Source organism: Rhinoderma darwinii, chromosome 6 (assembly GCF_050947455.1).
Source record: "Rhinoderma darwinii isolate aRhiDar2 chromosome 6, aRhiDar2.hap1, whole genome shotgun sequence".
Classification (NCBI taxonomy): Eukaryota; Metazoa; Chordata; class Amphibia; order Anura; family Rhinodermatidae; genus Rhinoderma; species Rhinoderma darwinii.
This window is the reverse complement of record NC_134692.1, coordinates 146810888-146833556: the sequence shown is the minus strand read 5'-3', so window position 1 is coordinate 146833556 and position 22669 is coordinate 146810888. Positions and strand designations below refer to the sequence as shown.

The 22669-nt window shown below is 43.2% G+C and overlaps 1 protein-coding gene across 1 annotated transcript; it reads left to right on the top strand.

Moving 5' to 3' along the window:
• Nucleotides 1-4205: 4205 nt before the first annotated feature.
• Nucleotides 4206-21643, top strand: LOC142656710 (uncharacterized). Its single transcript, XM_075831638.1, has 11 exons — nt 4206-4284; nt 13985-14283; nt 15219-15491; nt 16019-16081; nt 17853-17900; nt 18553-18591; nt 19008-19055; nt 20017-20036; nt 20780-20860; nt 21122-21154; nt 21566-21643. The coding sequence occupies exons 2-11, from the start codon at nt 14004-14006 to the stop codon at nt 21641-21643; spliced, it is 963 nt and encodes a 320-aa protein (XP_075687753.1). The 5' UTR covers nt 4206-4284; nt 13985-14003.
• The last annotated feature ends 1026 nt before the right edge of the window (nt 21644-22669 follow it).

The window sequence follows — 22669 nt, the reverse complement described above, 5'->3', positions numbered from 1 at the left end:
CTGGGGTGATACAAGTACTGGGGTGATACATGTACTGGGGTGATACAAGTACTGGGGTGATACAAGTACTGGGGTGATACATGTACTGGGGTGATACAAGTACTGGGGTGATACAAGTACTGGGGTGATACAAGTACTGGGGTGATAAAAGTACTGAGGTGATACATGTACTGGGGTGATACAAGTACTGGGGTGATACAAATACTGGGGTGATACAAGTACTGGGGTGATACATGTACTGGGGTGATACAAGTACTGGGGTGATACATGTACTGGGGTGATACAAGTACTGGGGTGATACATGTACTGGGGTGATACAAGTACTGGGGTGATACAAGTACTGGGGTGATACATGTACTGGGGTGATACAAGTACTGGGGTGATACAAGTACTGGGGTGATACAAGTACTGGGGTGATACATGTACTGCGGTGATACAAGTACTGGGGTGATACAAGTACTGGGGTGATACAAGTACTGGGGTGATACATGTACTGGGGTGATACAAGTACTGGGGTGATACATGTACTGGGGTGATACAAGTACTGGGGTGATACATGTACTGGGTGATACAAGTACTGGGGTGATACATGTACTGGGGTGATACAAGTACTGGGGTGATACATGTACTGGGGTGATACATGTACTGGGGTGATACAAGTACTGGGGTGATACATGTACTGGGGTGATACAAGTACTGGGGTGATACATGTACTGGGGTGATACAAGTACTGGGGTGATACAAGTACTGGGGTGATACATGTACTGGGGTGATACAAGTACTGGGGTGATACAAGTACTGGGGTGATACGAGTACTGGGGTGATACAAGTACTGGGGTGATACATGTACTGGGGTGATACAAGTACTGGGGTGATACGAGTACTGGGGTGATACAAGTACTGGGGTGATACATGTACTGGGGTGATACAAGTACTGGGGTGATACAAGTACTGGGGTGATAAAAGTACTGAGGTGATACATGTACTGGGGTGATACAAGTACTGGGGTGATACAAGTACTGGGGTGATACAAGTACTGGGGTGATACATGTACTGGGGTGATACAAGTACTGGGGTGATACAAGTACTGGGGTGATACAAGTACTGGGGTGATACATGTACTGGGGTGATACAAGTACTGGGGTGATACAAGTACTGGGGTGATACATGTACTGGGGTGATACAAGTACTGGGGTGATACAAGTACTGGGGTGATACATGTACTGGGGTGATACAAGTACTGGGGTGATACAAGTACTGGGGTGATACATGTACTGGGGTGATACAAGTACTGGGGTGATACAAGTACTGGGGTGATACAAGTCCTGGGGTGATACAAGTACTGGGGTGATACATGTACTGGGGTGATACAAGTACTGGGGTGATACATGTACTGGGGTGATACAAGTACTGGGGTGATACAAGTACTGGGGTGATACATGTACTGGGGTGATACAATTACTGGGGTGATACAAGTACTGGGGTGATACAAGTACTGGGGTGATACGAGTACTGGGGTGATACAAGTACTGGGGTGATACATGTACTGGGGTGATACAAGTACTGGGGTGATACATGTACTGGGGTGATACAAGTACTGGGGTGATACAAGTACTGGGGTGATACATGTACTGGGGTGATACAAGTACTGGGGTGATACAAGTACTGGGGTGATACAAGTACTGGGGTGATAAAAGTACTGAGGTGATACATGTACTGGGGTGATACAAGTACTGGGGTGATACAAATACTGGGGTGATACAAGTACTGGGGTGATACATGTACTGGGGTGATACAAGTACTGGGGTGATACAAGTACTGGGGTGATACAAGTACTGGGGTGATACATGTACTGGGGTGATACAAGTACTGGGGTGATACAAGTACTGGGGTGATACAAGTACTGGGGTGATACATGTACTGCGGTGATACAAGTACTGGGGTGATACAAGTACTGGGGTGATAAAAGTACTGAGGTGATACATGTACTGGGGTGATACAAGTACTGGGGTGATACAAGTACTGGGGTGATACAAGTACTGGGGTGATACATGTACTGGGGTGATACAAGTACTGGGGTGATACATGTACTGGGGTGATACAAGTACTGGGGTGATACATGTACTGGGGTGATACAAGTACTGGGGTGATACAAGTACTGGGGTGATACATGTACTGGGGTGATACAAGTACTGGGGTGATACATGTACTGGGTGATACAAGTACTGGGGTGATACATGTACTGGGGTGATACAAGTACTGGGGTGATACATGTACTGGGGTGATACAAGTACTGGGGTGATACATGTACTGTCCCTCAGATGTAGGTTTTCTCGGCTGTTGTGGTATCAGAATGTCTCTTCCTGACAGTGATGGCCTTCGACCAGTTCATGGCCATCTTCCACCCTCTTCAATACAACTGAGTGATGACTAGGAGATGTGCTATCAGTTGGATATGGGACTGTGTTTGTTAGGATGTGTGGTGCCTTTAATACATACTCCTCAATATTTAGATGTGCATTCTGTGGTTCTCATCAAGTTCCACATTTCTTCTAGGACATCCCACCGATCCTTCACATTGCCTGGACAAACATGTTCACCATTGAGTGGAGCTGCTTGTCGTCATCATTTGTATACGTGGAGTTATGTTCCCATTTATACTAATCTTCTGCTCAAACATCAAGATCCTTTATTCCTCTTCCACTCTGCAAAGTTATGCCAAAACCCCCCGTCTACCTGCGGCTCCCACCTGATCTCTGTTATTATCCACGGCCATGTATGAGCACCTCCGTCTTGGGACGCCATTTTCATCTTACAAAGACAGAATGACTGCACTGTCCTATTGTGTATCATCAGTCCTGCCATTAATCCCCTGATCTACAGCCTGAAGACCTCAGACATGAAGGAAACTCTGCAAAAACTCAATGGGAGGATTTTGTTTTCTCCTTCCAAGGTTTAACCCATTCAGTATAATTAAAGTCACAGGGCTGTAGTGGTGGGTGAGTCCAGTTATATCACCGATGGAGGGGACTGCTTCTTCATGTGTATTGTACAATGGTGTCTGTCATGTGGACGATTGGACTTGAATTTGTTAATTTGCTTTATTTGACGTGTTCCTCAATGAATCTTATCAGTACATACAAGATATGGAATATCACAAATGTGACACCTGCCACGGGCTGAGGAACATGCGTCTCTTGCTGTATATATTGTATTGTATGATAATGATCCTGGTATTTACCTGTACAGAGAATAATGACTATAACAAGAATATAATGACTGTGCTATAAACTGCAAATCCAGATCAGAAGGAACTTCAGATCTTCTTGTCCCCTGGCCTTTCCCTCCCCAGTGTCCTGAAGGAATCTACTAAGGTGAGATATGAGGTTCTCTTCTGTCAGGTTCTTGACCTTAGAGACGATTGAACAGATATAAGTGAACAAGGTGCCCCCCGTGAATAGTGGACAAACAAATCTTTTATTGACCCTGGACCGCCCAATAGTGCCATTTAGTAGTAACTACTGGGGCCCCATAATATCAAGAGCCACTTTAGTCCAGAGATGTCCACAAACATAGAGAGGTTCTTACCATATTCTCTCTGTATCTGTATCTATTACTAGCGATGATGAATTTCAGGATGGATCTGTATTTTATGTAGGGTTTGTGATAGGAAATAAGAAAACGATGAAAGCCGGACACAGCTGGTCCTTACGTGTCATTGTGGAGGTTCATGACGGAGGGTCTGCACAGTGACGTCTCCCCGGGATTACACCTCCACACAGCGAACTTCAGATTTCAAGATTTTCTTTTGTTATTTAATGATATTTCCTTGTATCACATTGACTCTAATTAACCATCAGTCATGATCAATCTGTGTCTGAGGGATTCCTGTATTGTCACCACATGATAAATCTTCACCATTCACAATGTTGTCATATGAACTCGTTATTAATTCTATTGATAACAATCATTTTTTTTAATGTTACCGCTTAGAGGAGTGGAGTTTAAGAGCGTGTCTCAGTGCACAGAGCTGGCGGCCTCCTTGGATGGGGGGATTTACTCTGATGTACTTTTATTACTGTTCTTGCATATTCGGCTGGTAAGGGTTAAGTAGATAAAGTCCAACATAACAGAAAGCAACACTCTCTTCTGGATGTAATCTCTCTCTCACCGCACCCTGGATCCTGATTATTGCTGCTTCCTGGTATAGCCGGGGCGTGTGGAGAGATCAAAGATCACAGCTCTGAAGTCTCCCCACAGATGTACAGAAACCAAGCGGGACAGGTAAATACAATGATAGACCATGGCAGGGGATGGGGTCTCTGGGGGGGCACAACCAGTTAATTCTGATAGTAGTGTCATGGTCATAACTATAGAAAAGTTGTCTCACCTGAAAAGCCACAACCAGACCACAAGGGTGATGGAATGTCTGTAGAACGATATATTTATCAGTTAAGGGGTGGTCGTCTGTATAGAGTAATAGTCTTACATGTAGAATTATGATATTATCTATAGGACCACAGACGTACCAGTGTAGAGGGGGTCTCCTCTATAGAGTAAGAGTCTTACCTGTAGACCTATGATATTATCTATAGGACCACAGACGTACCAGTGTAGAGGTGGTCTCCTCTATAGAGTAAGATTCTTACCTGTAGACGTATGATATTATCTATAGGACCACAGACGTACCAGTGCAGAGGTGGTCTCCTCTATAGAGTAAGAGTCTTACCTGTAGACCTATGATATTATCTATAGGACCACAGACGTACCAGTGTAGAGGTGGTCTCCTCTATAGAGTAAGATTCTTACCTGTAGACCTATGATTTTATCTATAGGACCACAGACGTACCAGTGCAGAGGTGGTCTCCTCTATAGAGTAATAGTCTTACATGTAGAATTATGATATTATCTATAGGACCACAGACGTACCAGGGTAGAGGTGGTCTCCTCTATAGAGTAATAGTCTTACATGTAGAATTATGATATTATCTATGGGACCACAGACGTACCAGTGCAGAGGTGGTCTCCTCTATAGAGTAAGATTCTTACATGTAGACCTATGATATTATCTATAGGACCACAGGCGTACCAGTGTAGAGGTGGTCTCCTCTATAGAGTAAGATTCTTACCTGTAGACCTATGATATTATCTATAGGACCACAGACGTACCAGTGTAGAGGTGGTCTCCTCTATAGAGTAAGATTCTTACCTGTAGACGTATGATATTATCTATAGGACCACAGACATACCAGTGTAGAGGTGGTCTCCTCTATAGAGTAAGATTCTTACCTGTAGACATATGATATTATCTATAGGACCACAGGCGTACCAGTGCAGAGGTGGCCTCCTCTATAGAGTAAGAGTCTTACCTGTAGACATATGATATTATCTATAGGACCACAGACGTACCAGTGTAGAGGTGGCCTCCTCTATAGAGTAAGAGTCTTACCTGTAGACCTATGATATTATCTATAGGACCACAGACGTACCAGGGTAGAGGTAGTCTCCTCTATAGAGTAAGATTCTTACCTGTAGACCTATGATATTATCTATAGGACCACAGACGTACCAGTGTAGAGCTGGTCTCCTCTATAGAGTAAGATTCTTACCTGTAGACGTATGATATTATCTATAGGACCACATACGTACCAGTGTAGAGGTGGTCTCCTCTATAGAGTAAGATTCTTACCTGTAGACGTATGATATTATCTATAGGACCACAGACGTACCAGTGTAGAGGTGGTCTCCTCTATAGAGTAAGAAACTTACCTGTAGACCTATGATATTATCTATAGGACCACATACGTACCAGTGTAGAGGTGGTCTCCTCTATAGAGTAAGATTCTTACCTGTAGACGTATGATATTATCTATAGGACCACAGACGTACCAGTGTAGAGGTGGTCTCCTCTATAGAGTAAGATTCTTACCTGTAGACCTATGATATTATCTATAGGACCACAGACGTACCAGTGTAGAGGTGGTCTCCTCTATAGAGTAAGAGTCTTACCTGTAGACGTATGATATTATCTATAGGACCACAGACGTACCAGTGTAGAGGTGGTCTCCTCTATAGAGTAAGATTCTTACCTGTAGACCTATGATATTATCTATAGGACCACAGACGTACCAGTGTAGAGGGGGTCTCCTCTATAGAGTGAGATTCTTACCTGTAGACGTATGATATTATCTATAGGACCACAGACGTACCAGTGTAGATGTGGTCTCCTCTATAGAGTAAGATTCTTACCTGTAGACCTATGATATTATCTATAGGACCACAGACGTACCAGTGTAGAGGTGGTCTCCTCTATAGAGTAAGAGTGTTACCTGTAGACCTATGATATTATCTATAGGACCACAGACGTACCAGGGTTGAGGTGGTCTCCTCTATAGAGTAAGAGTCTTACCTGTAGACCTATGATATTATCTATAGGACCACAGACGTACCAGTGTAGAGGTGGTCTCCTCTATAGAGTAAGATTCTTACCTGTAGACGTATGATATTATCTATAGGACCACAGACGTACCAGGGTAGAGGTGGTCTCCTCTATAGAGTAAGAGTCTTACCTGTAGACGTATGATATTATCTATAGGACCACAGACGTACCAGTGTAGAGGTGGCCTCCTCTATAGAGTAAGAGTCTTACCTGTAGACCTATGATATTATCTATAGGACCACAGACGTACCAGGGTAGAGGTGGTCTCCTCTATAGAGTAAGATTCTTACCTGTAGACCTATGATATTATCTATAGGACCACATACGTACCAGTGCAGAGGTGGTCTCCTCTATAGAGTAAGATTCTTACCTGTAGACCTATGATATTATCTATAGGACCACAGACGTACCAGTGTAGAGGTGGTCTCCTCTATAGAGTAAGATTCTTACCTGTAGACGTATGATATTATCTGTAGGACCACAGACGTACCAGTGTAGAGGTGGTCTCCTCTATAGAGTAAGATTCTTACCTGTAGACGTATGATATTATCTATAGGACCACAGACGTACCAGTGTAGAGGTGGCCTCCTCTATAGAGTAAGAGTCTTACCTGTAGACCTATGATATTATCTATAGGACCACAGACGTACCAGGGTAGAGGTGGTCTCCTCTATAGAGTAAGATTCTTACCTGTAGACCTATGATATTATCTATAGGACAACAGACGTACCAGTGTAGAGCTGGTCTCCTCTATAGAGTAAGATTCTTACCTGTAGACGTATGATATTATCTATAGGACCACATACGTACCAGTGTAGAGGTGGTCTCCTCTATAGAGTAAGATTCTTACCTGTAGACGTATGATATTATCTATAGGACCACAGACGTACCAGTGTAGAGGTGGTCTCCTCTATAGAGTAAGAAACTTACCTGTAGACCTATGATATTATCTATAGGACCACATACGTACCAGTGTAGAGGTGGTCTCCTCTATAGAGTAAGATTCTTACCTGTAGACGTATGATATTATCTATAGGACCACAGACGTACCAGTGTAGAGGTGGTCTCCTCTATAGAGTAAGATTCTTACCTGTAGACCTATGATATTATCTATAGGACCACAGACGTACCAGTGTAGAGGTGGTCTCCTCTATAGAGTAAGAGTCTTACCTGTAGACGTATGATATTATCTATAGGACCACAGACGTACCAGTGTAGAGGTGGCCTCCTCTATAGAGTAAGAGTCTTACCTGTAGACCTATGATATTATCTATAGGACCACAGACGTACCAGGGTAGAGGTGGTCTCCTCTATAGAGTAAGATTCTTACCTGTAGACCTATGATATTATCTATAGGACCACATACGTACCAGTGCAGAGGTGGTCTCCTCTATAGAGTAAGATTCTTACCTGTAGACCTATGATATTATCTATAGGACCACAGACGTACCAGTGTAGAGGTGGTCTCCTCTATAGAGTAAGATTCTTACCTGTAGACGTATGATATTATCTATAGGACCACAGACGTACCAGTGTAGAGGTGGTCTCCTCTATAGAGTAAGATTCTTACCTGTAGACGTATGATATTATCTATAGGACCACAGACGTACCAGTGTAGAGGTGGCCTCCTCTATAGAGTAAGAGTCTTACCTGTAGACCTATGATATTATCTATAGGACCACAGACGTACCAGGGTAGAGGTGGTCTCCTCTATAGAGTAAGATTCTTACCTGTAGACCTATGATATTATCTATAGGACAACAGACGTACCAGTGTAGAGCTGGTCTCCTCTATAGAGTAAGATTCTTACCTGTAGACGTATGATATTATCTATAGGACCACATACGTACCAGTGTAGAGGTGGTCTCCTCTATAGAGTAAGATTCTTACCTGTAGACGTATGATATTATCTATAGGACCACAGACGTACCAGTGTAGAGGTGGTCTCCTCTATAGAGTAAGAAACTTACCTGTAGACCTATGATATTATCTATAGGACCACATACGTACCAGTGTAGAGGTGGTCTCCTCTATAGAGTAAGATTCTTACCTGTAGACGTATGATATTATCTATAGGACCACAGACGTACCAGTGTAGAGGTGGTCTCCTCTATAGAGTAAGATTCTTACCTGTAGACCTATGATATTATCTATAGGACCACAGACGTACCAGTGTAGAGGTGGTCTCCTCTATAGAGTAAGAGTCTTACCTGTAGACGTATGATATTATCTATAGGACCACAGACGTACCAGTGTAGAGGTGGTCTCCTCTATAGAGTAAGATTCTTACCTGTAGACCTATGATATTATCTATAGGACCACAGACGTACCAGTGTAGAGGGGGTATCCTCTATAGAGTAAGATTCTTACCTGTAGACGTATGATATTATCTATAGGACCACAGACGTACCAGTGTAGATGTGGTCTCCTCTATAGAGTAAGATTCTTACCTGTAGACCTATGATATTATCTATAGGACCACAGACGTACCAGTGTAGAGGTGGTCTCCTCTATAGAGTAAGAGTGTTACCTGTAGACCTATGATATTATCTATAGGACCACAGACGTACCAGGGTTGAGGTGGTCTCCTCTATAGAGTAAGAGTCTTACCTGTAGACCTATGATATTATCTATAGGACCACATACGTACCAGTGTAGAGGTGGTCTCCTCTATAGAGTAAGAGTCTTACCTGTAGACCTATGATATTATCTATAGGACCACAGACGTACCAGGGTAGAGGTGGTCTCCTCTATAGAGTAAGAGTCTTACCTGTAGACCTATGATATTATCTATAGGACCACATACGTACCAGTGTAGAGCTGGTCTCCTCTATAGAGTAAGATTCTTACCTGTAGACGTATGATATTATCTATAGGACCACATACGTACCAGTGTAGAGGGGGTCTCCTCCATAGAGCAAGAAACTTACCTGTAGACCTATGATATTATCTATAGGACCACATACGTACCAGGGTAGAGGTGGTCTCCTCTATAGAGTAAGATTCTTACCTGTAGACGTATGATATTATCTATAGGACCACATACGTACCAGTGTAGAGGTGGTCTCCTCTATAGAGTAAGAGTCTTACCTGTAGACCTATGATATTATCTATAGGACCACAGGCGTACCAGTGTAGAGGTGGTCTCCTCTATAGAGTAAGATTCTTACCTGTAGACGTATGATATTATCTATAGGACCACAGACGTACCAGTGTAGAGGTGGTCTCCTCTATAGAGTAAGAGTCTTACCTGTAGACCTATGATATTATCTATAGGACCACAGGCGTACCAGTGCAGAGGTGGTCTCCTCTATAGAGTAAGATTCTTACCTGTAGACCTATGATATTATCTATAGGACCACAGGCGTACCAGTGCAGAGGTGGTCTCCTCTATAGAGTAAGATTCTTACATGTAGACCTATGATATTATCTATAGGACCACAGACGTACCAGTGTAGAGGTGGTCTCCTCTATAGAGTAAGATTCTTACCTGTAGACCTATGATATTATCTATAGGACCACAGACGTACCAGTGCAGAGGTGGTCTCCTCTATAGAGTAAGAGTCTTACCTGTAGACCTATGATATTATCTATAGGACCACAGACGTTCCAGTGCAGAGGTGGTCTCCTCTATAGAGTAAGATTCTTACCTGTAGACGTATGATATTATCTATAGGACCACAGACGTACCAGTGTAGAGGTGGTCTCCTCTTTAGAGTAAGAGTCTTACCTGTAGACCTATGATATTATCTATAGGACCACAGACGTACCAGTGTAGATGTGGTCTCCTCTATAGAGTAAGATTCTTACCTGTAGACCTATGATATTATCTATAGGACCACAGACGTACCAGTGTACAGGTGGTCTCCTCTATAGAGTAAGAGTCTTACCTGTAGACGTATGATATTATCTATAGGACCACAGACGTACCAGGGTAGAGGTGGTCTCCTCTATAGAGTAAGATTCTTACCTGTAGACCTATGATATTATCTATAGGACCACAGACGTACCAGTGTAGAGGTGGTCTCCTCTATAGAGTTTGAAACTTACCTGTAGACCTATGATATTATCTATAGGACCACAGACGTACCAGGGTAGAGGTGGTCTCCTCTATAGAGTAAGATTCTTACCTGTAGACCTATGATATTATCTATAGGACCACAGACGTACCAGTGTAGAGGTAGAGGTGGTCTCCTCTATAGAGTAAGATTCTTACCTGTAGACCTATGATATTATCTATAGGACCACATACGTACCAGGGTAGAGGTGGTCTCCTCTATAGAGTAAGATTCTTACCTGTAGACGTATGATATTATCTATAGGACCACAGACGTACCAGGGTAGAGGTGGTCTCCTCTATAGAGTAAGAGTCTTACCTGTAGACCTATGATATTATCTATAGGACCACAGACGTACCAGTGTAGAGGTGGTCTCCTCTATAGAGTAAGAGTCTTACCTGTAGACCTATGATATTATCTATAGGACCACAGACGTACCAGTGTAGAGGTGGTCTCCTCTATAGAGTAAGATTCTTACCTGTAGACCTATGATATTATCTATAGGACCACAGACGTACCAGTGTAGAGGTGGTCTCCTCTATAGAGTAAGAGTCTTACCTGTAGACCTATGATATTATCTATAGGACCACAGGCGTACCAGTGCAGAGGTGGTCTCCTCTATAGAGTAAGATTCTTACCTGTAGACCTATGATATTATCTATAGGACCACAGGCGTACCAGTGCAGAGGTGGTCTCCTCTATAGAGTAAGAGTCTTACCTGTAGACCTATGTTATTATCTATAGGACCACAGACGTACCAGTGCAGAGGTGGTCTCCTCTATAGAGTAAGAGTCTTACCTGTAGACCTATGATATTATCTATAGGACCACAGACGTACCAGTGCAGAGGTGGTCTCCTCTATAGAGTAAGATTCTTACCTGTAGACGTATGATATTATCTATAGGACCACATACGTACCAGGGTAGAGGGGGTCTCCTCCATAGAGCAAGAAACTTACCTGTAGACCTATGATATTATCTATGGGACCACAGACGTACCAGTGTAGAGGTGGTCTCCTCTATAGAGTAAGATTCTTACCTGTAGACCTATGATATTATCTATAGGACCACAGACGTACCAGGGTAGAGGGGGTCTCCTCCATAGAGCAAGAAACTTACCTGTAGACCTATGATATTATCTATAGGACCACATACGTACCAGTGCAGAGGTGGTCTCCTCTATAGAGTAAGATTCTTACCTGTAGACGTATGATATTATCTATAGGACCACAGACGTACCAGTGTAGAGGTGGTCTCCTCTTTAGAGTAAGAGTCTTACCTGTAGACCTATGATATTATCTATGGGACCACAGACGTACCAGTGCAGAGGTGGTCTCCTCTATAGAGTAAGATTCTTACATGTAGACCTATGATATTATCTATAGGACCACAGACGTACCAGTGTAGAGGTGGTCTCCTCTATAGAGTAAGATTCTTACCTGTAGACGTATGATATTATCTATAGGACCACAGACGTACCAGTGTAGAGGTGGTCTCCTCTATAGAGTAAGAGTCTTACCTGTAGACCTATGATATTATCTATAGGACCACAGACGTACCAGTGTAGATGTGGTCTCCTCTATAGAGTAAGATTCTTACCTGTAGACCTATGATATTATCTATAGGACCACAGACGTACCAGTGTAGAGGTGGTCTCCTCTATAGAGTAAGAGTCTTACCTGTAGACCTATGATATTATCTATAGGACCACAGACGTACCAGGGTAGAGGTGGTCTCCTCTATAGAGTAAGAGTCTTACCTGTAGACGTATGATATTATCTATAGGACCACAGACGTACCAGGGTAGAGGTGGTCTCCTCTATAGAGTAAGATTCTTACCTGTAGACATATGATATTATCTATAGGACCACAGGCGTACCAGTGCAGAGGTGGTCTCCTCTATAGAGTAAGATTCTTACCTGTAGACCTATGATATTATCTATAGGACCACATACGTACCAGTGTAGATGTGGTCTCCTCTATAGAGTAAGATTCTTACCTGTAGACCTATGATATTATCTATAGGACCACATACGTACCAGTGTAGAGGTGGTCTCCTCTATAGAGTAAGATTCTTACCTGTAGACCTATGATATTATCTATAGGACCACAGACGTACCAGTGTAGAGGTGGTCTCCTCTATAGAGTAAGAAACTTACCTGTAGACCTATGATATTATCTATAGGACCACAGACGTACCAGGGTAGAGGTGGTCTCCTCTATAGAGTAAGATTCTTACCTGTAGACCTATGATATTATCTATATTACCACAGACGTACCAGTGTAGAGGTGGTCTCCTCTATAGAGTAAGATTCTTACCTGTAGACGTATGATATTATCTATAGGACCACAGACGTACCAGGGTAGAGGTGGTCTCCTCTATAGAGTAAGAGTCTTACCTGTAGACCTATGATATTATCTATAGGACCACAGACATACCAGTGTAGAGGTGGTCTCCTCTATAGAGTAAGATTCTTACCTGTAGACCTATGATATTATCTATAGGACCACAGACGTACCAGTGTAGAGGTGGTCTCCTCTATAGAGTAAGAGTCTTACCTGTAGACCTATGATATTATCTATAGGACCACAGACGTACCAGTGTAGAGGTGGTCTCCTCTATAGAGTAAGATTCTTACCTGTAGACCTATGATATTATCTATAGGACCACAGACGTACCAGTGTAGAGGTGGTCTCCTCTATAGAGTAAGAGTTCTACCGGTAGAATGATAATATTATCCATATTATCCATAGAACCGCAGACGTACCGGTGCAGGGGTCTCTCTCATACAACCCCTTTAACACCTCTGCATGCAGAAGACATAAAGTTGAGAAGTCTCATAGTGAAATGGTGCACTGATCCTAGCCTGTGGTCATTGCACGTCTTCCTGGAGAGGAGCCTGTCCCTGGCTCACCGCCCTCCGGTTCCTAGCTGGACAGCCGCAGACCATCAGGCTGGTTCTCCTTTGCTAATGTTGCGATGCTTGGAGACTGATCCACACATTATGTAAAGAGAGAGGATGGGCGAAAGTTGAGCTAAGGATAGACCACATAGTGCTGACATGAGTGGCCTCCTTGTTTCCTGTACACGTGTCTATATGGCCACTTACAGAATATTTTAATTCTTTTTTACTGATGTTTTGGTTTGTGGTATCAGGAATACAACCCTTCTATCACCCACAGCTCTCCTTCCCCCCACAATGACATCATTTATTAGCGGAGCTGATATTAGAAATGTGTTATATTATGTGACCCGTTATTGGAAAAAAACGACAACACATTAAAATGTGATGGATGCAGATATGTGTTTAGTGATCAACACATCATTGAAATCTATATAAAAAATAAATAAAAACAACTAAAAATATTCCTTCTTCTGGCCCTCATCATATGATAATAAAGTCTAATGGCCCCAATATCACCAACGTATACTCCCAGTCACTGCCGTCCATGCTAAACATGAAATGATTCACATAATATCTCCGTAGGAACTGAACAGGACACAAAATGCCTCGAAACCAAAGACACTCAGTCGGGATCTTCTCAAGAGATGGACAAGACAACTACAAGTGGCTGATTAGCCTGCTGCGGACGGTGATGTTTCAGAGCATGGTGGAGGTTATTCTTCCCGTGTATATTTCTAATAATGCCAGGAGCTTTGCCAGTGGTCTGTCTCAGAGCTCATTTGCCATAGTGTACCACACCAAGAAGAGAGGACGTCTGAATATTGCAAATGTGACAGATTCTCTCTATGATGAGGAACTGCAGGATCTGTCAAGACACCTGGGTAAGGGAAAGGAATCTCATCCACACCCCCGCTCCCCATAAAAGAGATGGATAGTATCACCAATACTTCCCTAGACCTTCCTCCTTCCTCGTCTCTCCCTCTGTCCCTCCCTCAGCCCATCTCCTCCCTTGGTCTTCCATTCCTATTACTTCCTCTCCCCGACCTTTCCATTACCTTCTCCATGACAATACTTTGGTACCTTCCATTGTTGAAAAAAAAAAGGGTGATAGTTAAAATATGTTTAAGCAGGGGCATAGCTATCTGGAGGCAGAGGTAGCGGTTCATCTTAAGACGAGGGTTTATTGTAGGGCAAGGGTTTAATTTAGGGTTAAACATAAAGAAATAGTAAGGGTTTAACCCTACAACTAGGACTAGGTTAGGGTTCAGTTTATCATTAACACTAAATTTAGATTTAGGTTATAAATCATGGTTTATCTTTGTGTGATCTATCTGGATGTCAGGTTTCTTATTTGCAGAAAATAATTTTGTCAGACATCTACAGGAACCTTATAAAAAAAAACACTCTATGGCTCCATATAATAGCGAAATGCGTTGGTGAGGTGTATGTGGGGTCCGCACCATGTTAATTCTGCAAATTATGTAGGAAGACAAGTTCCTGCTCTGTGATTTGAGTGGAAGCTTTTGATTGACGTTGTATTTACCAGGTTCGGTTGGTTGTCCTTCTGGGGAGTCTGTAGGGCAGCGGCGGTTTTCCTGTACGTCCAGTTAGTGGCACGGAGCATTGTTTCCTGAACTCGTCACTTCCACCATTTGTGCTTTGTTTTGACATTACAATTTTTACATAGAAGAAGCCATGATACCCCCCCCCCCCCCCCAACACCTCAGATAATCATCATCCTCGTATAACATAAAATGTCTTATATTGGATAGTAATGAGAACCTTCATCTCAGATATTCACTGTCTCCACGCTCAGGGAGAAGTAACGTGATTGTACTGGTGGATGATCTGGAGGACAGCAGTGACAACAACATGAGGAGGATATTACAAGAACAACGTCTGGACACGTTCGCCTGTAAACTCATCCTCATCAGCGAGAAGGAGAAGGAATCATCCAACCTCAGTGGTGCAGACCCAAGGCTTAGTCAATCCCCAACCTCTGTACAGATGCAAGATCCCTACAACTCTCTTTATAACAAACTACTGAATTTAAAGGACATTATAGGAGACGCTCCAAACAACTCTGCAGGTATTAGCCATGAAACCAAGAAGTAGAAATTGTTCTTCACCCTCGAGCTATTTTCTTTTCATCCAACCTTCTGCTAACGACAACTTATTTCCTTTGGTATTGTAATTCTAACAATGGTATACATACATATCATAGCTGGAAGCTTATGTGGGGTCTCATCTTGTAGCTCACAAAGGGACAAAATAGCCAAATGATCTCACCAACCTTCTCTCATACAGAGGATGGTATAGGGGGAATGGACCTGGGATGTTTGTGGGTATGAGCCAGCATTAGGATGGACCCTGTAGATATTTTCCATCACTTGTATTCATGTCTCGTGTAAGCACATTTAGGGGCCCTTCATAGAGCATATATCATGTTTGTATATTAAAGGTCTAAAAGAATCAGCCCCAGGCAATTATAAAACATTGATTGATATAGCCTACACCAAGGAGAATGATAGCTGTGTTATAACCATCTTATTAATCAGAAAAAGACCATCAATCCCTGTATCACTAACATTGAGGATTTCATTTTGTTTTTCCAAGGTCTCGATCAAATGAACAACTCTGATATTTCCTCTGATTCTTCGTATGACAGTAGGAGTAAAGGTAATACCCTAATAGATGTTATGTGGAGCAGCAGACTCCATACATATGACCAATAGACAGAAATGTTGCCTCCTCCAACTGCTCCTTGTCGGCTCCTTCATCTGCTCCTTGTTGGCTCCTCCATCTGCTCCTTGTCGGCTCCTACATCTGCTCCTTGTCGGCTCCTCGAGCTGCTCCTTGTGGGCTCCTCCACCTGCTTCTTGTTGGCTCCTCCACCGGCTCCTTGTCGGCTCCTCCATCTGCTCATTGTCGGCCCCTCCAACTGCTTCTTGTCGGCTCCTCCAACTGCTTCTTATCGGCTCCTCCCACCTGCTTCTTGTTGGCTCCTCCACCGGCTTCTTTTTGGCACCTCCATCTACTCGTTGTCGGTTCCTCTACCTGCTCCTTGTAATCCCCTCCACCTGCTCCTCATTGGCTCCTCCACCTGTTACCCATTGGCTCCTCGACCTGCTCCTTGTCGGCTACTCCAGCTGCTCCTTGTCGGCTCCTTCATCTGCTCCTTGTTGGCTCCTCCATCTGCTCCTTTTCGGCTCCTACATCTGCTCCTTGTCGGCTCCTCGAGCTGCTCCTTGTGGGCTCCTCCACCTGCTTCTTGTTGGCTCCTCCACCGGCTCCTTGTCGGCTCCTCCATCTGCTCATTGTCGGCCCCTCCAACTGCTTCTTGTCGGCTCCTCCAACTGCTTCTTATCGGCTCCTCCCACCTGCTTCTTGTTGGCTCCTCCACCGGCTTCTTTTTGGCACCTCCATCTACTCGTTGTCGTTTCCTCTACCTGCTCCTTGTAGGCCCCTCCACCTGCTCCTCATTGGCTCCTCCACCTGTTACCCATTGGCTCCTCGACCTGCTCCTTGTCGGCTACTCCAGCTGCTCCTTGTCGGCTCCTTCATCTGCTCCTTGTTGGCTCCTCCATCTGCTCCTTGTCGGCTCCTACATCTGCTCCTTGTCGGCTCCTCGAGCTGCTCCTTGTGGGCTCTTCCACCTGCTTCTTGTTGGCTCCTCCACCGGCTCCTTGTCGGCTCCTCCATCTGCTCATTGTCGGCCCCTCCAACTGCTTCTTGTCGGCTCCTCCAACTGCTTCTTATCTGCTCCTCCCACCTGCTCCTTGTGGGCTCCTCCACCTGCTTCTTGTCGGCTACTCCACCGGCTCCTTGTTGGCCTCTCCACCTGCTCCTCATTGGCTCCTCCACCTGTTACCCATTGGCTCCTCGACCTGCTCCTTGTCGGCTACTCCAGCTGCTCCTTGTTGGCTCCTCATGTTATTGTTGTCTGTGATTCTGCTCACATTCTCACACATGCACACAATGTACCCCCGCTCTACAGGAGACGTCTCAGTGGGTTTTGCTGATGTTCTATAGATATGAATTTATTGTCCCAAGATTTTTAGCCCTGACAGCTGATATAAAGTCGCAAGTAGCACAATCAGCAGGAAGGTGGTGGAGGGGACGTGGTTCTATGAGGTTCTTATGTTTCACACATGACTCTACCCTCCAATGTATCCATCAGTCTGAATATATGAAATGCCAATGACCTGTTTGTTCTGGTTGTATTTTATTATCTCAGCCTTAGGTTTTAATATCTCTAATTGTCTGGGACATGAAGATCAGTGTGATAGAATCACCTATTAGCAATGGAACTTCCAACCACGTAAATGATCCAGACCGTAACATGTTGGTCAATGTTGGTAAAATAAGCGCCTGTTATCACAGCAGAGATGGGCGACGGTCATTTTCACATTATTATATATGTGTTGGTAATGTGTCTTTTCTGTTTCAGAAGATATCGGTTCCGGGGTGACTTCTACAGCCGGCTTCAGGTCTCATGGTAAGATGCCGATGATACAGTCAGAAGTCCACAGTGTAAACCATTATACAGATCTTTAGGATATAAAGTCAGCCTTCTGTTATCTTCTTACTGAATGTATAAAAAATGGACAATTGAGTCATTAAATTGGTGCCTCTTCTTGATGCCTCTTCTTGATGCCTCTTCTTGATGCCTCTTCTGGGTCAATTGTAGGATGACATCACAGCATCACAACCAGTGCTAATAATCTTGACCACGTCTCGATCTCCTCAGTTATTCCTTTTTGTAGGTGAAGGTGATGATCATATACTCAGGTCATTGATCATCCATGGCAACACAGTAAATCCATCTATACTATTCAAGAATTGCTGATCTGATTCCCGACCCCACCGTGAGATACTTTGGCCTGATATATGACTCTCGTTCATTAGATTACACTCACTCATTGTATTCTATACACTTGAAAATACATCAATCTTCTCCTGTCAGGGAACCAGTTGGTAAAATTCCCCTACATGATGCAGTGTCTATCATCAAGCCTAGGTCAGATTATTCCGGAAGATGTGTCAATCAGATGGAGCGTTCACATTGGTCCCGTGTGGTAATCAGCAGATTGTCAATGTGGTAAATTCTTATCATTCCTTGGTCTTATTAACGTTCATTTCTTCTTCAGATGATGACAGCATCCAAACATCCCGGCTGTCCGGCTCAGGTGAGAATATAGGAACCAAGTGGACAATCAGTCACTTCTATACAATGTTGGGCACATAGGGACGTGGTTATATAAAGTGTCATCTACTGGTGGCAAAATTTGGCAAATATGATGACAATCATTGCAACATTTCTATCCGAGCCGTCGTTGTCATTTAGTAAAACCTCTGTACACGTCACGTCTGGTCTGAGATGATGTCCATGTGTCGCCCCAACTTTTCCTCTTAGTCCAGGGTTGTCCCGGGCCGGCGTCTCACGGATCATTAGACCATAGAATAAAAAAGGAGAATAAAGTTTCCAGTTAAAATTGAGTTCCCCCTCCGTGTCCTTCTGGGGACAGACCAGGGATTGTCCCACTGATCAGATGACATAAATGAGTGATAGAGAATTGCTGAGCGTTTCCTCCTCTCGTTTCAGGTCCACACACCAGGATGGTTACACCGCCGGGCCGCACAGTCACTATAGGTACCCGCCAGATATTACTGTGTATCATTTATCTTCTATCCACAAGTTTTGTTTTATCAGTTCGGGACTGAAAGAAAAATTTACGATGAAAATGCAGTTTCAGATATGATATGTGATCTGGTGACGCCTGATTCACGTAAATCCCTCATTATAACTTCTTTCTAGAGTAAATAATTGGAAACCTTTCCTAATACACATTTATAGGCTCCGCTGCTCCATTTGTCTAGTCCAATCACGGTGCCCACAGATTAACTTCTTGTTGCCGCCACTAGGGGCGCTTTGTATATTGTTAGCATTAGAGTGACACTGTGTGTTGTACCGAAGATACAGATCATCACAACCTCATCAAGTGTATCAGGAAAAGACTCCAAATCATTTCTGTGACCTCTTAAAAAAATAAGACATGAAACAGAAAGGATTTATTAAATATATCGGGGGGGGGGCAGATTCAGCAGAGGGGCGTTGTGCTGCCCTATGGGGTTACAGGACACAGTAGTGGGTACAGTGGGGTAATACTATGAGTGGAGGTCTCCATATTCAAACTCCATTGGTTTCCTTCTTGCGGTTGTCGTGCTGCTCTTGGTTCAGGCACTAGATGAAGCCGTCAGGCTGCAGGGTCATGATATTCAACTTCATGTCCGTATTTCCTGTAAATCCAATAAACCCAGTATAAACCATAATGATAATTTCATGGAACCTTTAGCTAAATGTGAGATCTGTAGTGAAACGCGTCAACATCCTATCAATATTCACCATCTCCTATTCTAGGTCACCTGGTTCCATGTTCAGCTTTATTTTTAATCTAAATGATTAATAATTAGTGAAGTGACATCAGATCTGTCTGTACAGGAGAAAACGTTTCATCATGATATGACTGTGATAAAAAAATGAAAATAATAATGATAATACTATAATAATAATAACAATAATAAGTGACTTACCCGGGTTCTTTCTCTTCCAGATATAAGGGACATTGATCAGGTGGGATTTTCTGAGTTTTCTGACGTACATATTTCATTATAATGATTATAATAGTGCAGTCATAGAGTCTGTTATATGTGAGAGCAATGACTGAACAAGGAAAGATGAAGGAATCACTTTGTGAATATTTGGCCATTACTTTGTAGCCTGAAGTTGTTACATTGAATTGATGAACTGTTGACTTGATTTTTTTATTTTTGGTATTGGAGAAGATTTAGGGGTGAACTCTCTCCTCTCTGCACATCTTCTCTGACGCTCCCAGTTCTGTTGTTTTGTTTCTTGTGGATCATCTATCATGTGGACTCCCCCGATGGTCACATATTACTGGTATAATTACTGGTGTGTGGAGCCTAAAAGACACCAGAAAACATAACACTCCTGTAATAATGTAACAAAGACCTACGTGCCATAGCGGCAGCGCATGCGGCTACAATGGACTGTTAGAGAGGGGGGGGGGGGGGCTCAGTACTGGTTGGACTCTTATTCGATTGGGAGACTAAAAAAAATCTGCGTGAACCTTTCCAGAGGAAATACATTATTAGCAAATAAGGGGGAGAATTGGCCCAAGGGTCATAGAAAGGAGGGAGGGAGATCAGGCACCAGAGCCGTCTGTTCAGGTTGGCAGAGCTGAGTATCCGAGTGAGGATCTTGACTATTTTCTTCGTCCTTTCTATGCGCCATCATGTACCAATATGTCTGGAATGATAGATAATAATGACAATTCCTTATATTTTATTTTTTAGGAAAACCTTCTCGATCTGAATAACCCCAAAAATCCCACAGGCACCCCGGTGAGTAACACTGATCGGGTGGAGCGCCATAAGGTATTGTCGAGTTCCTGAGGACAATGTTCACAGAAAAGCAATAGATTTCTTCAGCAAACACTGATTTACCATTCATTGTGAAATGTGGAGGTTCCTAAGTATTACAAAGCCTGTAAAGGACTGTACGGCATCATACTGGCACACAACCTGGCTGCCAAGGAGGTGCTCATGAAGACACCATTAATACAGTATGATTGGAAATGTTGATTGTTCTCTTTCTTCATTGTCTTAGTTACATTGTGATGTTTCTTTCTATTGAAGGACAAAGGCCAAAGAAACAGGAAAAAGGACAAGGTAAGAGTAGAAGATCAGGGGCAATGGCCATACATGATGAGGATTAGAACTTAGACCACCAGTGAGATGTTGTAGACTGAAGGTTCTGCCCGCGGTATTGTCCCTCGCACGGTGTTGTTATAGTCTCCACCAAAGAGAAATTCTCCCTGCTCTGGGGTGTCCTGCGGAACATTATATCAGATGTACTGCGCCAGCGCACCGCCCCCGTCAGCTTTTACTGTAACGGTTGTAGTTCCCAACTGGCGGAAATCTCCTAGAGGAAACCCCCGAGAAGAAACGTTTTCCTCTAAATTTAGAACGTGAGCAGCAATCCTAAGAAAAGAAACATAAGTAGAAGATCCCAGCATCAAAACTGAGGAAAGTAGAAGTGCCGTGTATACAAAGTATTGTTCATTATGTTTTGTCTTTTAGATGGTGTTTGGAATTATTTTGGGTCTCATTGTCTTGTTAGTCATTGTGTTGATTATCGTCCTGTGCGTCACCTTGTGAGGAAACCTCTGTCAATCAGATATAAAATCAGCAAGGACAGAATCACCAAGACCAGGGGGTCTTCATTATCACCAGGGGGTCATCATCATCATCATTACCAGGGGGTCCTCATCATCATTACAAGGAGGGCATCATCATTAATAGGTAGTCATAATCAAAATCAAAGGCAACTCATCATTACACGGGTTCATCATCAAGACCTGGAGGTCAACAAAAAGACCAGGGACTCGTCATCAAACCCAGGGACACATCATCTTAACTTAGGGTCATTATCAGGACCAGGGACTCGTCATCTTTTTTTCATTATAAATATAAGAAATATCGACAGTTGTTTTGATAGAAAATCTTTTGTATATAACAGAATGTGATCGGGTTTTTTTACGTTGGGTACGTCGCTCGCTCCACTTTATAGTCAGAAGTGTCTGTGTAACATCTTATCCCTTTTTTATAGTAATGATCATTAACTTTATTATTATTTTTATTACTTTTTGTACAATAAATGTTTCCTGGATCCTTGGGCTTCACGTGTTCACCCGTCTCCTGCATTATCCTCCTGTTGTGGGACAGCGCAGAATGACCAGCAAATGTTCAACCTCTTCTGGCGCCTCGTAGATGACCCAACCGGCCCTGACACAAGTCCATCAGCGTCACCCATGAGCTCATATACATCTGCCTGATACACAGCAAAAGGAAGAAGAAAATACATTTCAATATACAAAATGTGTCCCTAATCCTGATCTCTTATGAAGACAGTGATCCTGAAATGTTTATAAGACCTCGTTCACACAGGGTTCCTGTTGTCTGGCGTTTTTAAACTGCAAGTCGCGTTTTTTTTAAATTTACTGTACATTTGTACTTGCATTTTTCCAGGTATATAGAAAAACCTGCACCTATACATACAACATATATACATATATCTGCACCTATACATACTATATATATATAAAAAAGCAGAGGATTGGAGCAGCACTGTGAACAAATGCCTGACTAGGCTGGTTCAAATGCCTTCATAGAGGAGGTGAAACG